At 37.2% G+C, this 17,572-nt stretch overlaps 1 protein-coding gene and 1 long non-coding RNA gene across 2 annotated transcripts; one reads left to right on the top strand and one right to left on the bottom strand.

Moving 5' to 3' along the window:
* The first annotated feature begins 8,238 nt into the window (after positions 1–8,238).
* Positions 8,239–9,547, top strand: LOC112729148 (uncharacterized). The gene is made up of 2 exons (XR_011869101.1): positions 8,239–8,746; positions 8,874–9,547. It is a non-coding gene; the product is annotated as an uncharacterized lncRNA (long non-coding RNA).
* A 5,689-nt stretch (positions 9,548–15,236) lies between these two features.
* Positions 15,237–16,283, bottom strand: LOC112729742 (protein FAR1-RELATED SEQUENCE 5-like). Its single transcript, XM_025779894.1, has one exon. It carries the CDS (start codon positions 16,281–16,283, stop codon positions 15,237–15,239), a length of 1,047 nt encoding a protein of 348 aa, XP_025635679.1.
* Positions 16,284–17,572: the final 1,289 nt, after the last annotated feature.

Raw genomic sequence — 17,572 nt, 5'->3', positions numbered from 1 at the left:
TATTCATTATCTCTTCCTTACTCAACTGCAATACATCTCCATATTCACCGGCTTCTTCATCCAACATTTCATATCCACTCTCAGCCATTAAAATTTTTAGTGAATTTTGGAGTTCAATAAATTCAACAACGAATATCCTGGAAGAATATTTGCATCAAAATAAATAATAAAAGTAACTGCTCAGTAACACAGCAACAAAAAAATCTCCTCACCAGTGTGATTCATTAATTCCAAAAATACAATACCGGAGTGGCAGAACAGAATATTTCCTAAACAATTACTCATCATCATGCAGCAAAAATATCTGACATCACAAATTACTCATCAACTTAGTCTAAACAATTTTACAATCAATCATGCAACAACAACAACAAGCTCTTTTTATTTCTAAAAATTTTTCTCGACCATCATTACTTCAAAAAAATATTTTACATCACAAATTATATGCATTAGCAACAAATCCCCCATAAAACTTACAAAAAAAGAAAAATTGGCGTAAATTGTATTTGCTTATTTTTCATCACATCCTCTGTTGTTAGCAAAAAACCTGCAATACTAATTTTAACTTCTCTACCACCTTACAACTCAAACACACCCTTGCATCAACATACAACCAAGCATAATCTTCAATGTACAAAATTAAAGTGTTATGTCGGAAAAACTTACCGGCTTAAATGGTTTGGACACAAATCAGCACCGCTCCCTGTCCTTTTCCTTCGTACCCTTCAACTTTTCCGGCCTTTCACTATGTACTGCCGTCACCCTTCCCCCTCCTGAAATCGTTACAGCATCTGGGTTACCCTAGTTCCTCCAAGGCTCCAACACTTCTTTCACATATTATTATTATTATTATTATTATTATTATTATTATTATTATTATTATTATTATTGGGACTAAGCCCAGAGAAGGATACAGCATCCCAATATATTCTTGTTGAATGAATAACCCAGATTCAAAAAATTTTATTGGGCTTGAAATAAAAATAGCCCAAACATTTAACCACATTAATTAACATAATGTAGTACTTATCTTATTAATCAGTTTTACATGTTAAAGCCTGCTGTCTCTGCTTCTGGTCAGACTTGTTGTTTCTTGGGGAACAACTATACACACGTCCACCAACCATGTACTCCACGTTGCTTCAGCATGAAAGGAAAATTTTTTCTTTCATCACCGTATCACTGCCCTTAACATATGGTCAAGTTCTTTTGTTGAGATAAATATTGTAAAAGAAGTTTTATACGAAGGTTTATAAATTAAACTTAAACTTTTATACATAGAACAACTATGATGAAGAGGTTATTCTTCTTCAACAGCTGAAACGACGTGGAGGAGCTATATTTGCGAAACGTGTAACGTTGTTCCTGAAATGGAGACATAGGCTGTGTAAAGTCAGAGGATATGCAGTCCGTGTTAGAGAAGGGGATTTATTTGGTTAGAGTTTTTCATCCCTAATGATGATGATTATGATGTTGGGATTTTTGGTGTAGGCCCAGCATATGAGTTTTGTTATGATGTGGGATGGGCTTTTTGGTTCGGTTTTTCGGTCGTTAAAACTATGAGTTAAAGTTTTTGTGAGTTGGATAAAGAAGGAAACTTTTGGTGAAAAAGATTGATAATTATAAAAGTAGAAAACAAAAATACAATGGTAGTCGCTAGTAATTGGTAACTTAGGAAGGAAAATATATAACCCAATTCCAAAAAAAAGAAAAGAAAATATGTAACAAAAGAAACTTAGTCAGGGAAATTATAAATAGAATTTAGAATGTTGTTCAGAGTCGGTGTAATTTTGATAACTTGAAAATTGATAAGATTTAAGAATTTAAAAAATTAGAAAATGATAACTTTGATTTAAAGAAAGAATTGTTTCAATTAAAATGTAAGTAGATGTTTATTAAACCAACTAGGAATGATGAAAAAGTATGTACGTATTTTAGAGACGATAACAATAGTTGCCATTGTTAAGTATGAGTTATTTTTTTAATTTATAATTACAAGTTCCTTGAAGAAGTCATGCTTGTTGTCCGTGTATTTTTGTGTATTCTTATATACTGTTTGTAGATGTATATATTATCTGGAAAAGGTGATAATGGATTAAAAAGCAGAATTGAGAAAACTTAAAACAGAGTTTGCCGCGGGGTTAGGAGAACTTGCCAATTTTTATAGAGTTTGCCGGGGGTTTGGCGAACTTGCTTAAATGCCAAAAAAAAAATCGTATTTGGGGAATTAAAGTTCAGAAATCATGTTGGAAAAAATAATACTTTTCTTTATTTTATAAATAAAAAAATCCCTTAGGATATGCATTTGATTAACCAAAATGTAACGCACAACACAAGACACACTTGGCAATTGATTTTTGACCATATTCCGCAAAGGCCGTTGCTACCGTGCTGAAGCCCTTATATTTCATCAGGTGATAAACTAAGCTGGCGGCATCATCTAGGGGACGCGTGTTGATATTAGGAGTGCACGCGCAGACAAAAGCCTGTCGGCTGCAGTGGTTGCAGAGAGAGTTTTAGGTGAGTTGGGATAATCACATAGGTCATAAGCTTATATTAAATTATTAATGATAGTTATGTTTTTGAATTGGATTTTTTTGTAGGTCATGGGTATTTTTGGTTGTAATGGTGGGGTTGGGATTTTTTAAGGGTTATTTTTGTATTGTGTATGGCCTAACGGTGGAGAAACATCTTTTTGAAAATATTCAGTTTGAGAGACAGAAAACTAGCATGTTGATATTAGGTATAGTTAATTGGATCATGTAATATGGGAAAATGAATTTGTTTCCTTTTTTTATATATACTAGAAACCTGGAAGGACTTACGAGGAAGAAGAAAAAAAATGACTAACATTCAGAGTAACGTAAGCATTGACATGAGTACTATTAAAAGTATATTGATAGAGATTGGGATTGGAACGTGGTGGAATATTTTTATCCGTTGTGCAGTTCGAACAAGTCTCCGCACGTCTGCCATTCTCCTTTCCAGCCTAATTATGCTTGAGAGTGCATGTGGTGCTTCACGCTCTTCCCTGTGCTTGACGTCGTCAAACTGAGCACAGACACCAGGGATGGTTGGTGCAGCTGGAGATTGTACTAGAGCGACAAGTAGAGGCTGAACGAGCTCCAAAAGGGAAGTTCGAAGACGGTGGGAGGCAGAAGGACCAATAGGCACACTTTAAGCGGACCTACCGAAGCTACCATCATGGGAAGTAGCTGATGGCTTCAGAGAAGTGTGTTCTCTTAATCCACGTCGAAGGGGCAGTTGACCTCCGTGTACGAAGTACAAGAACGACCAAAAAAGTACATGAAGGTGGAGAAGAGTGGCCGGCTAAGAGAGCGTGTCTGGAAACACCTGTTCGTGGTCTTCTGGACGGAGCAAACAATTTTTGGTGCAAAGAAATTACGCCAGTTAATTCGGTCAGACGTGTTGTGAGTTAATTACGTTTTATGTAATCTTCAATTCTAATATACGGTTTACTTCTGTCTAATTTGTTTTTACTTGTAGTGATCAATTTTGTCGTTGTTAAGATAATTATATTTTGATTTCACAATAGTTATGTTCATACCCTGGCCCAACACCAACGCCCAGGTCCAAATAGGATAAAAAAGTCTCAATCCATAGGTTGGCCTCCCCACGTAATCGACCTCCTTCCAAGAAATCAGATTCGACACAGTTTCCACCCTAAGGAAGTTGGGAACGAAGGTTAGCTGGCAGATAAGACTTATTCAAAAAAGTAACTGCCCCTAAAATCTCTCAACCCACTTCCAGGAGCCATATCTCAACTTACCTAAGATAAAGGGACGATTATATAGTCTCATTTTGTCCAGTATGGATAATTACATTACATTACCTGTAGTAGTGGTATTTTCCAACAAATACTTATAGTATTTAATAGTGTAACGGATGTAAACTAATTAAGAAATTATTGAAATTTAACAATAATAGTTATTTTATTATAAAAACAAATTAAAAATATGTATCCCAGCGTAAATATAGCAAAATATATTTTATTCTTGAACCATATTATTTAATATGCAGTTTGATATTCTTAAAATATTATGAAAAAAATGTATTTTAAAGTTTACTTTTAAACCAGTTATTATTTTTCTTTTGTAATTTTGTAGCCAGTATTATAAAATCATGGTGCTAAAAATCAAACCGGACCGGCTGGTTCAACCGGATTAATTGGAAACCGGTCTGCTAGCCGGTCTGGGTAAGCCTAGAAACTGCATGGCAAAAAACCGGTGATAGTACTGGCCGAATTGGCGGTTAACCGGTGAATCGCTAAAACCAGTCGGTTTTTTAACGGTTTTTAAAGGTTTAAAAAAAAAACTAACAAAACCCCCATATAAAAGCCCAACTATCCCCTTTCTCTCATAAGAAAACCCTAATACCCCTTTCTATCTCCCTCTGAGTTCCACGCCGCCACCACCCCTTTGAGTTCCAGCGCCGCTACCACCAACAGTAGCGTCACCTTCTCAGCTTCTCTGTCGAGCTCATAGCACAGTTCGAGCGTTACTATCTGCCGCTGTAGAATCTTCGCCGTTTAACTCCGCCGCCATAGAAAATTACACAGTTTGACTGTGTTGCTCCCCCTCTTTGTTGAGTTATTCGATCGGTTGTTCAATTTGTCTTTTTTTATTTTGTTAATTATAATTATTATGATTTGTTGTTTTTATATTCTGAATTCTGATGCTTGGATAGATTAAATTCTGATTGTTGTAGTTGCAAAAAATATTTCAATTGGATTACCTATGTAACTCTGTTGATTAACTGAAGAAAATATGGTTGCTGCTTCATTTGTTTTTCCTCTTTTTTTTGTTACTGTTGGAGTATTTTTGTTAATGATTGCTGATACCTTGTTGAATTTCTTAGAATAATTCTGTTGATTTTAAGAAATTAAACTATACATTGATGCCAATAAGTACAATACCCCCTTTTTTTTCTTTGAGATAATGTACTTCATAAGATTTTTTAAAGGATTTAAAGCTATATTTTTTATGACTGAAGTTTTATTTTGTTATATGTAATTTCGAGAAAGTTTATTTAGTTGAAAATTTATTGAATTTAAGTATTAAAAATGACTTCTTAATTTTTTATAATTTTATCTTATATATAAGTAAACTGGTTGAATCCCAGTTGAACCACGGTTAGACTAATAAATCGTTGAACTGGTCATTCTACCGATTCATTGATCGGTTCGGTTTTTGTAACCTTGTATAAAATACATACTGAAATATAAATATACATTACGAATAAATTAAACTACAAACATATTAATAGAAAAATATAATAATGGTTGATTTTAGTTGCCAAGTTTGTTGTAAAAAAATTATTTGTTTATAACAATATGATCCTAATATATGAAAATTTATATGGTTAAACAAGAAAATAAATAAATAACGTCGGCTACAGGTTTAAGAGAAAATATTAAATATTTATACACTTTTTGTTGTGGGTGACGAGAACTGAGTTGGGCGACTGAAGCACGCAATTGTACTCGGTGTTCACTTCACGTCCATCATATGCCTGCAGCAATGACTGTCACCAAGTGGTACACAAAATTGTGATCGCACACTTTTCACACAACTCCGTGCAGCTGACCAGCAAGTGCACTTGGTCGTCTAAGTAATACCTTACGTGAGTAAGGGTCGATCCTACGGAAATTTTTGGCTTGAAGCAAGCTATGGTCATCCTTGTAAATCTCAGTCAGGCGGATTCAAATGTTCATGAGTTTGATAATTAAAATATAATTAAAACAAAAAATAAGATAGAAATACTTATGTAATTCATTGGTAAGATTTCAGATAAGCGTATGAAGATGCTATGTTCCTTCTGAATCTCTGCTTTCCTATTGCCTTCATCCAATCATGTGTACTCCCTTCCATGGCAAGCTGTATGTTGGGGGATCACCGTTGTCAATGGCTACCGTCCGTCCTCTCAGTGAAAATGGTCCAAATGCGCTGTCACCGCACGGCTAATCATCTGTCGGTTCTCACTCATGTTGGAATAGGATCCATTGATCCTTTTGCGTCTGTCACTATGGCCAACACTCGTGAGTTTGAAGCTCGTCATAGTTATCCCATCCCAGATCCTACTCGGAATACCACATACAAGGTTTAGACTTTCCGAGTCTCAAGAATGCTGCCAATTGATTCTATCTTATACCACGAAGACTCTGATCTCACGGAATGGAGGGCTCTGTTGTCAGGAGAGGCAACCATGCATCGTGAACCAGGAGGCTAAGAGATATGCATTCAAGCTCGTTTTCATGTAGAACGGAAGTGGTTGTCAGGCACACGTTCATAAGTGAGAATGGTGATGAGTGTCACATAATCATCACCATTCATCATGTTGAAGTGCGAATGGATATCTTAGAACAAGAATAAGCTTGGATTGAATAGAAAAATAATAGTACTTTGCATTAATTCATGAGGAACAGCAGAGCTCCATACCTTAGTCTATGGGGTGTAGAAACTCCACCGTTGAAAATACATAAGAACAGAAGGTCTAGGCATGGCCGAATGGCCAGCCCCCAAACGTGATCAAGAGATCAAAAGTGATACAAAGATAGCCTCAACAATGATCTAAAGATGATTCCAAGATGAAAATACAATAGTAAAAGGTCCTATTTATAATGAACTAGTAGCCTAGGGTTTACAGAAATGAGTAAATGATGCAGAAATCCACTTCCGGGGCCCACTTGGTGTGTGCTTGGGCTGAGCATTGAAGCTTTCACATATAGAGACTTTTCTTGGAGTCAAATGCCAGTTCTGGTGCCAGTTTGGGCGTTTAACTCCAGCTTTTATGCCAGTTCTGGCGTTTAACGCCAGAATAGGGTAGAAAGTTGGCGTTTAAACGCCAGTTTGCATTATCAAAACTCGGACAAAGTATAGACTATTATATATTGCTGGAAAGCCCAGGATGTCTACTTTCCAACGCAATTGAGAGCGCGCCAATTGGGCTTCTGTAACTCCAGAAAATCTATTTTGAGTGCAGGGAGGTCAGAATCCAACAACATCTGCAGTCCTTTTTCAGCCTCTAAATCAGATTTTTGCTCAGGTCCCTCAATTTCAGCTAGAAAATACCTGAAATCACAGAAAAACACACAAACTCATAGTAAAGTCCAGAAATGTGATTTTCATTAATAAAAAGTAACTAAAATATACTAAAAACTACCTAAAAACAATGCCAAAAAGTGTATAAATTATCCGCTCATTACCAAGATGAGAGAGAGACAGTAGAGATTTGGAAATAGATCTCCTCGTGAATTACATTTTCGCTTTCTTTATTTATTTGTTTTTTCATTTTCTTTTTGCATAGAATTAAATTCTTAATGTTGTTCTTTGTCATAGAGTAAATAATTTTCTTTCCCTTTCTCTTGAACGTTATAGTTGGTCCTCAAAGTTAAAATTAAGAGAAAATTTTAGCCATTCTCTTTTGTAAGATGCTAAAATGGCACTCCTGTTCCCTCTATTTTATAAATGTACATTTCTGTTTTTTGTAACTTTTTAAAAACCTCATCTTTAATCTATTTTTTAAATTTTGCTTAACAAAATACTCTTTAATAAATTATTTTTTATTAATGAAACTGTATTTTTACCCAAATATTTTAAAAAAAATAATAAATAGATTATTTTTTTGTAAGATACATACCCTTCAACAATTATTTCGTTACTAAATTTTGTTTTTACTAACATTTTTGTTAACAGTTAACTATATATATTTTATTATTAACTTTTCGATATCAATATATATTATTTTAACATGAAACAAAAAAATGTTACTACTATTAATATGTATAACAATTAATACATATGGATATTGAAAAATAATTTTACTTAAATTTTTTACTTAATATTAAAATATTATATTTTTTTTATATCAACAAGTTAATAGCAAAATATAAAAAAATTGTTAACGAAATTTTTGGTAAAATTATAATTTAATAATTGAATAATTTTTGAAGGATATTATACGAAAATGTAATATAAGTATTACATGTTTTAAAAAATACTTTTTAATCAATAAAAGAATAATTTATTACATAATTATATTAACTCCAACACTTAATTGATAAGGACGAGTTTCGAAAATAGTCATTACGAGCAACTTCGAAAATGATTTCATTAATTAATTGTTGGCAGTCAAAGGTTCGTATGATACTAACAAGAAGGGAATTAATTTTCTAATAATATTTACCAAAATGAAACGACAATACGTTCAGTTAATATTAAATCGGCTCTGCTACTATTCTTTTCACCGGTTACCATCAAAAATTGATTTTCAAGGTTTCCTTCACTCAGCGTGGCTTTATATCCATTGTGTGCGTTACACATAGAGAAGGAGCAATCCTCTTTCACAGTGAGTGATCCCCACCCGAAATTTTTCCCAAACGCAATACCCATGAACAACGGAAAGTACAGGCTCTATGCTGTGCGCAGGGGACGTATTCCTAGAATCTACACGTCTTGGGAGGACTATAAAGAACAAGTTAACGGATTTAAAGATGCAGAGTTCAAGGGTTTTTGCCTCCTGAGAGATGCCCAACATTGGTTGGGAGTTGTTGATCCACCATTGACACTACCCCCACCTCCGGAGCTCGATTCTGGAGTTCATCCTCTGACGGGACTGTTTGAGCAACCGTTCTCTTTATCTAAACACTTCAACAGCATGCACGTTGGCCCAACATTGGGTGAGTCATCACAGAAAGCATTCGTTCCTTGTTCTCAGATACCACAAGGTACGGGGGCAAGTGTTGGTATGGTTACGCCAATGGTTTCTCTTTTCTTTTTTTTTTTCCCGTTTAAACTGCCATTGATTATGACGATGAATAACTTTGGGTGTTTGTCATTATCATCGATGTCCAGGACCGAATATTGTTCCAGAGACTTCTTTGACTCAGTTTGTATTGGTTTAAGATATGGAGGTTTATCTCATTCGTGTTTGCTGCCAGGTGAGGCTTGATTATCCGGTCTTTAACAGGCGTGAGTTTTTCTCTGACAGTGGTGAGTTGCTTCATAGCTACTGGGTGACACTGCAATCACAACAACGCGATGTTAATTGGATCGTTGAGGGTGGGTTCTCATCGGATGAGCAGACCACAAGGCAGACGCGTCGTTCAAAATGTTGGGAAAGGTGTTATCTTTGGTGGGGAAGGAAATCCAAGACTACAACTACAGGATCGTGGCAGCCTTGAGAGTTCGGGTTGAAAAGCTGGAACGGCAACTACCAAACCCCGTACACCAGCGAATCCGGGATCTTGAACAGAAGAACCGAAAGCTTAGGTCTGACCTTCAGAAGTATAACGACTTATTCGAGACTTGAATGGAGGGTTGACTATGGTTGCAAGTTTCTACGTTCACAGTTTAGCAGGTTATTGTTAAGTCTTCGTCCTTTACTGTTGTTCATGTTTAGTAGTTATTCATGTTTGTGTTTTTCTATTGTTAACATCGACGATGAGTCTTGTAACGTGGTGAACGGTGATGTTGTTGTTGGGTATACTTTGCTTTCCAGTAATTTTGAAGGACGGTTGACGAACTAATTATGCAAATGTTCAGGTTAATTACATATTTTACGGTGGTTGGGTCTATGAATTACATTTACTCAAACTTAATTTATTTAACTTAACTCTGGTAAACTTAGGCATGCTGCAGCAAAAAATAGGGACCTAAGACTTAGTGCCCTAATAGTTAATTTATTTAACTTACCGAGGAAGTCCACAGTGGAACCAACTACTATGTAACCACAAAATTTTGTATAACTGCTGACGTTGAGTTAATTTTTTGTTTAAATTAATTGAATTACTTTTCCAACCATAAACTCGGGTATAGTCTGCTACCAATGCCATAGGATATCATTTACCTATCTAATGAGAAGGAAGGTATTCTTTCTCCTGTCTTGTCAAACAGACTTGAATAGGCATGCAGATGTGGTGGAAAAAGGTTGATGTGTGATTGGATAAAGGTAGGGAAAACCCTAAATTGCATTTGAAGTTAGGGTCAGCCTTGAGTGAATTTTCCCGTGTGCTGTATTGTCCCAGAAGACGCCTACAAAAACGATGCCATTCGGCCCATTAGGCCATAACACCAAAGAAGCCCATGAATAAGAAACCAAATGATGGGGTTCAGTATGCATTCTACGACACGAATTGGGCCGCTCTTGAACACATTAGGTGAATACAATTAACAGTGGCCTTATGTTTGAGTAGCCACACGTGTGTCATATTTATGAACTGCAATGTAAATGGGAATCGTCTAAAGCACACTAGTTTCCTAACCCACTGTACTTCCATTCTATTGTGCCCTTGCTCGTACTGTTCAGGATGGAGTTACACAAAGAGAAAAGCATCGAGGATGCAGTGAAGCGTCGAAGGAGAGCAACCAAGGATGAATCAATGGAGCGGGTAACCACCGTGGACGAAGCAGTCAGCAGTGTCGATGATCACACACAGGTATGAGAACGTTGTTCTTTTTCTGCAAAAGTGTGTTTTTTTTTTTCGTTCTTTATCATCCGGTTTAGTATCACTTGCACACGGAAACGGTGACATGCTTCCCTTCTGTCGTCATTGTTCAGAAACCATCAACCGGAGATGACATGATTTTGGGGATCCTGAAGACGCAAGCGAACCAAATACAGGCCCTAACCGCAGTTGTGGCACAGCACGGTCGGGTGCTGGAACTTCTCACATCTTTGAATGTACTTGCTGCTTGTGACAACAAACCGATCATGGACCTGAACCTAAACTTGCATCCTTTTGGAGGAGTGCATATTTACCCAGGTGATGGAACACTTCAAGAGACGGTGAAAGAGGTAGCGAACACCGGGACGCTCCCAGAAGAAGCTCCGACACGCCAAGAGTGTCCTCCACCAAAACCAGAGAACGTTGTCCGAGGTATATCGGCCCCACCGCCTACAAGGATGGGCAGGGTCAATAAGGGAAAAGCCGGTACTCCCCAACCAGCACCACAAGTCAACTTACAGGTTTGTAGTTCTCCAAACGGATTTTATTTTCAGGTAATTGTTAGTTTATTTTTTTAAAGAAATTCTCCGTGGTATTTATATACATATGTATATGTAATTTCCTTCATGTTAGAGAAAACTGTCCTATAAAGATGAAGGAGAATCCTCACAAGACCTCATAAGAAACATAAGGTCCATAGGTCCTGGCTCTCCATAGACATTTTACACACACAGGAGTGCGGACATTAGGTCGGAGGAGACTCCAAAGGTGCATGAAACACTGCATGAAAACCCTGGATCCCCATTGTTTTGTATATTTAGGGTCAACTTGCTCAATTTTGCTCATTCGTGTCGAAAGAAAGATATGTTTTCGGTCTGGACAAAATCTTTTTTTTTCTTTTCGTATAGGTCCGGACGACAAATGTTTGGGTTCATTACCTTTTCTTGGGCCGGCATATGTGGCAATTTGGAATATAAAATTTTTTTTACTACGTAGCCCAACATTTGCATGCCCAATTTGGTGACCATTAATGTTTAAGGGGCCACTATTGCATCTTGGGCCACAGGTAAGGGTGGCGAAACGGGCCGAATTCGCCGGGTCAAACTGCCAAAACCGCCAAAAACGGCGGGTCGGGACGAGATTTTGAACCCGCCAAATTTTAAAAACCCGCCAAAACCGCACCGCCAAAAACGCGGGCCAAGACGAGGCGGGGAGGGCTGGCCCGGCGGGCTGACATGTTTTTTTTAAGGGTAATTTCATAAATTTACAAGTGATATATAAATAGGAAAATTAGGTTTTCCTTCCCCTGCTTACCAGTTCCCACTTCCCACAAACAGCCGGCCCTAACCCTTCGTCCCTTACTCCCTTCCCTGACCCTGACTCCCTGAGACGGTGAGACCCTCATACCGATGGACCCTGACCCCCCGGCTTCATCCTTCAACAGCTCAGCTCCCTCGTCTGTCCTCACTCCTCGACCTCGCTGTGCTTAGGTGTTCCCTGAGCTCCCTGCACAGGCAGCATCACACCGTCGCGGTTCGTGGCAACGCGCTCCAGTTCCACTTCTCTCTGAGTTGCCTCTCGTCGTCGGTCAGTCACGTCACTGGTCGCTGTTTCATCTCACCTGTCCTCACCAAACTGAAGTCCCGGTGTCGCTATCTCGTGTTGCCTCTACGTTGTCTCGGCGGTTCTGTGTTCTGGCAGATCCCGGCGGCGCTACTCTCTCCTCCCATGCCTCTCGACGACTGTGAGCCAGTAAGTAAAGATATTTATTTTTTGTTTTTTTTTTAGTAAGGAACTGTGAATCTGTGATTGTGATTGTGGACAGCTTCTTTGATGCTGTTGAAAATTACGGTGGATTTTTTATGAAATTTATTTTACTGGTGTTTATTTTTGAAATTTGTTTATGAAATTTGCTTATGAATTTTGAGAGTAGGCAAGTAACCCTCTCAGATATCAGCATTGTAGTACTTGTTATGCAAGACATACACTACTTCCATCCATATATGGAAGCATTATTTGTATTTAAATGGCTGTACATATATAACATAATTCTGCTACCATTTCATTGTTTTCCCTCCCTTGAAATTCACCTATGAATTGAAAATGTAAGCATAGTAATTTGAAGGCCTATGTTCATTAATTTATACAAAGCTTATGATCTACTGAAATAGTCCAGAAAAAAAAGAAAAGAATTATATTAATTACACCAGAAATTATATCTCTGGCATGCTGCTATTACATATTTTCACCATCTTTATCTTCATCTTTTTTTTCATTTTGTGGTGGTATGTACTGGGTGTGAGGTACTAATGAATATTCCAAAAGTTTGTAGTGTACTAGTGTGAATAATACATGCTATTCATCTTGTTTCTTGCCTATCTTTATGTGGCTTCTATTAGAGTATTACTGTATTAGTATCATTTTAACTATGTAACTTTAGTTTGAACTTTTACTTCTTTGCTTTCTGTGATGCTTGGTGTATGTGTTCTGACTTCTGATGCAACATTATTGATTTATTGCTGATTTAGATATTGTTATTTATTTGTGTTATTTAGGTTGAGTTGTTGATTCTGCAATGGATGATTCTGTCTCTATGGAAGTTGATGGTAGAAATGTAACATAAAATCCTGAAAATATGGAAAGATCTGAAACGGAAGAAGATATTAAAAAGAAAAAGACAAAGGCTGTAACATCTGATGTGTGGAGATATTTCACAAAGCTTGGACCTGGTGATGATGGAATAGATCGTGCTCAATGTGATGGATGCAAATAGAAGTTTAAGGCTGGTGGTAAACAATATGGGATATCGTCACTTAAGCGTCATTTGGACAGGTGCGTGAATGAGTAGTTTTAATATTAGATATAGTAATATTACACGAGTCGAAGTGATTGTACCAAGCTCCGCAAGAATGAGTAGTTTTAATATTAGATATAGTAATAACCCTGAGACAAGGAAAACATGAGCCCATGATATAATGAATCTGTGGTACCGTGGACTCATTTTTAACCACTAATAAAGCCCATTACCAGAAGTCACTAAAGAACGTTCACTACCTAGATTGCTTGATAAACGTTTAACCAGTTTAATTCAGCACCGCTTGCACCAAAAGTCAAATAGAACACGCCTGCTTAAAAACACATGAAACTAATTTATGATCAAGGTCTACTGACAAATAATAAGGATGGCATACTAAATGGAAGTGGACCTGTGAGTATATCAAAGACTATTAATTATTTTACGCCTTACTATTACTAGTCCTAGTATTGGTTTCATTAATCTCATGTTAGTCCTCAATGATGGAAGTGGACCTGCGAGTATATCAAAGACTCTTAATTAATTTACGCCTTACTATTACTAGTTCTAGTATTGGTTTCATTAATCTCATTTTAGTCTTTCAATGGTTCCTCAGATGTTAATTACACTTCTTTCGACCACGAATAGAAGGCTAATACACACACTTCATCTAATGAATGTACACAAATAGCAAATAGCTGGCTGCAATAATTTCCCATATGAAAGATATAACTTGTGATCCATATTTCCTTTATCGGTGGTAGAAATGACATTTCAATGGCACTAAATTAGGCAGTCTTTTTACCCATCAAATACTATACTCAAGCAAAGATAGAAACTAACACTTCAGAAAACAAAGAGCATAAAGCACAACTATTATATTAGGAAACTGAATTCTCTAATGAACACCAACTTCGACTACTAATTATTCTGGGAACCTCGAACCCAGTCTTGAACTGATATCAGTTATTTGAGTCATCAACTGCACAGGTAAAAGTAAATATAATCACTCAATTTCGGTTTGAAAATTTCTTTTAAGGTACCACCAGAACATGAGTGCAGAAGTCAGATTTTTAACTAGGAGAAGCTTACCAAAACCACGTACCTGTGTTAGTAAATCATCGGTGTTACTTATCATGTTCCTCTCCCATTCCATAGTCTCATTACGTCCAGTTGCAGCAGGAATTTCATGTTGTAATCTAATCTTCGAACCTGATGCCTCTAAGCAAACCTGCGTAGCCAAATTATTGGGTCTAGGAACACCCTTCTTGCTTTGTTTTGAATCTGACCTGCACGCCAAACAGCGGAATGAAGCCATCAAAAGGAAATAAAAACACATAATTTTTGAAACACACAACTCTACTTGCTACAATAAGAAAGGGTATGCGGTGTTTTCACCCCTTCCGTTGGCGATGACCCCTCCGACCCTAAATTTGTCACCTCAAAATCTTTGCTCTCTTCAGCTTTGAAAATAAAGGACCGGTTGGCATTGCAGTGTCATTTTGTGTGCCCTGTTTTGCGGCAACGGGTGCAGCGCCTTTTCCGTCCACCCTGCCTCCTCACACGAAGGGCACCCTTGGTCTTCGCCACAACAGGGTCATGTAAGTCAACCGTATCAAGAGCTTTCTTCTGACGGACATTTTCAAGGCCTCTATTCAGTTCCTGACACAGCGTATGGAGACCGTTAAGCGCTTGTGTGAAAGACGAAGGGCTCCTAGCTCCGACATATAGCATCCACTGTGCGGCTGCATGACGTGCACCATGGCGCAACAAGAAACCAATTTCACTACCAACTTCCGTTATCTCAGCATACTTATCCAACGACTTTGCATCCTTGTGCCACCTCTTCAGAACCAGCTTCTCAGGAATTCGAGTCAAATGCTCATGCTTCATTACAAAAAACATATGCCGACAAGGTATTCCATATCTGAATACAGCCACCAGGTGAAATATTGCCGCAGTCCCTCTTCCTTCACATTAGCGGTTACGTTCTCCTCCATATGCCAAGAACAATTGATGCGTTGCCTCTGGAAAAATAGACTTGATTGCAGCTTTCATTGAATCACAGCCATTCGTGACGACAACCGACGGCTTCTTGTTACACCTGACTTCCAACAAATTTTCTAGCAACCACTTATAAGACCCAACGCTTTCATCTAACACCAAGACAAACCCAAATATTGTCGTCTGCTTATGGTTATTAACACCAGAAAATATCACCAGCGGTCTCTGATATTTATTTTTCTTGTAGGTCGAATCAAAGGCTAGAACATCCCCAAAGTATTGGTAATCAACTCTACTGCCACCATCCGCCCAAAACATATTGGCTAGCATATTATCCTTAGTAAGATTATACCTAGCCATCGACATCGGATCTGCCCCCGCTTTCCCCTCCAAGTATACAACAGCGGCGTTAGCGTCCCCATCAATAATCTTTGCACGCTTAGCCTTGTTAATATAATTGTAAGCATCCTTCTTAGTGAAGCCCATTAGAGAATAGCCACTAGACTGTCCAGCCATATACCCCAAAATCTTAGACGTCGGAACAACATGAGCCTGCATACCAGATATTTGTGCCTTAGCAAAACAACTTATTTCTCTAAAATTCATCATCATATGAACCATATATGCCGGAGTTAAATCATGGTTATGATCCAATACTATTTTCCTCACCCTCCATATACCACTGACCACATCAAGGTAGACTGACAGCTTTGCCTCACAATTTGTCTGCATTTCTGGTCTATGACCTCTCTGCCTATCTAGCCTATCATAGTGATGACGTTGTCTCAGGCCCGCTCTATTACAAAAAAATCTACGACAAATAACCCTTCCACTTTCATCTTTTCCCGAGTCACCCTTTCGAATACCAAAACCAAAATATTTGCCTAACCTCCTGTAAAATTCATATGCTGCTTCATCGCTTCGGAATGCCTTATTCATTATCTCTTCCTTACTCAACTGCAATACATCTCCATAGTCACCGGCTTCTTCATCCAACATTTCATATCCACTCTCAGCCATTAAAATTTTCAGTGAATTTTGGAGTTCAATAAATTCAACAACGAATACACTAGAAGAATATTTGCATCAAAATAAATAATAAAAGTAACTACTCAGTAACACAGCAACAAAAAATATCTGAAAATACAATACCGGAGTGACAGAACAGAATATTTCCTAAACAATTACTCATCAACATGCAGCAAAAATATCTGACATCACAAATTACTAATCAACTTAGTCTAAACAATTTTACAATCAATCATGCAGCAACAACAACAAGCTCTTTTTATTTCTAAAAATTTTTCTCGACCATCATTACTTCAAAAAAATATTTTACATCACAATTTATATGCATTAGCAACAAATCCCCATAAAACTTACAAATAAAGAAAAATTGGCGTCAATTGCATTTGCTTATTTTTCATCACATCCTCTGTTGTTAGCAAAAAACCTGCGATACTAATTTTAACTTCTCTACCACCTTACAACTCAAACACACCCTTGCATCAACATACAACCAAGCATAATCTTCAATGTACAAAATTAAAGTGTTCTGTTGGAAAAACTTACCGGCTTAAATGGTTTGGACACAAATTAGCGCCGCTCCCGGTCCTTTCCCTTCGTACCCTTCAATTTTTCTAGCCTTTCACTATGTACTGCTGTCACCCTTCCCCCTCCTGAAATCGTTATAGCGTCTGGGTTACCCTAGTTCCTCCAAGGCTCCAACACTTCTTTCACATATTATTATTATTATTATTATTATTATTAGGACTAAGCCCAGAGAGGGATACAGCATCCCAATCTATTCTTGTTGAATGAATAACCCAGCTTCAAAAAATTTTATTGGACTTGAAATAAAAATGGCCCAAACATTTAACCACATTAATTAACATAATGTAGTACTTATCTTATTAATCAGTTTTACATGTTAAAGCCTGTTGTCTCTGCTTCTGGTCAGACTTATTGTTTCTTGGAGAACAACTTTACACACGTCCACCAACCATGTACTCCACGTTGCTTCAGCATGAAAGGAAAATTTTTCCTTTCATCACCATAGCACTGCCCCTAAGTTGATTGTAGTTCTATGTATAAAAGTTCAAGTTTAATTTATAAACCTTCGTATAAAACTTCTTTTACAATATTTATCTCAACAAAAGAACTTGACCATATGTTAATATAAAAAAGTTCTATACAGACAATAACAACACATATAAATCAAAATTTTATTGTATTTTTTTAACAACCTTATACCTCACTACAGTGTCAGTTTTGGCTGGATTCTGGGGATAATTCTTTGTAAGAAGATT

The sequence above is a fragment of the Arachis hypogaea genome, chromosome 12, assembly GCF_003086295.3.
Source record: "Arachis hypogaea cultivar Tifrunner chromosome 12, arahy.Tifrunner.gnm2.J5K5, whole genome shotgun sequence".
In the NCBI taxonomy this organism is placed as follows: domain Eukaryota; kingdom Viridiplantae; phylum Streptophyta; class Magnoliopsida; order Fabales; family Fabaceae; genus Arachis; species Arachis hypogaea.
This window is presented reverse-complemented; position numbering and strand designations above follow the sequence as displayed.

Excerpts from the sequence above, each read along its gene's own strand:
- LOC112729742 (XM_025779894.1), bottom strand. The coding sequence starts at position 16,283 with ATGGCTGAGAGTGGATATGAAATGTTGGATGAAGAAGCCGGTGACTAT.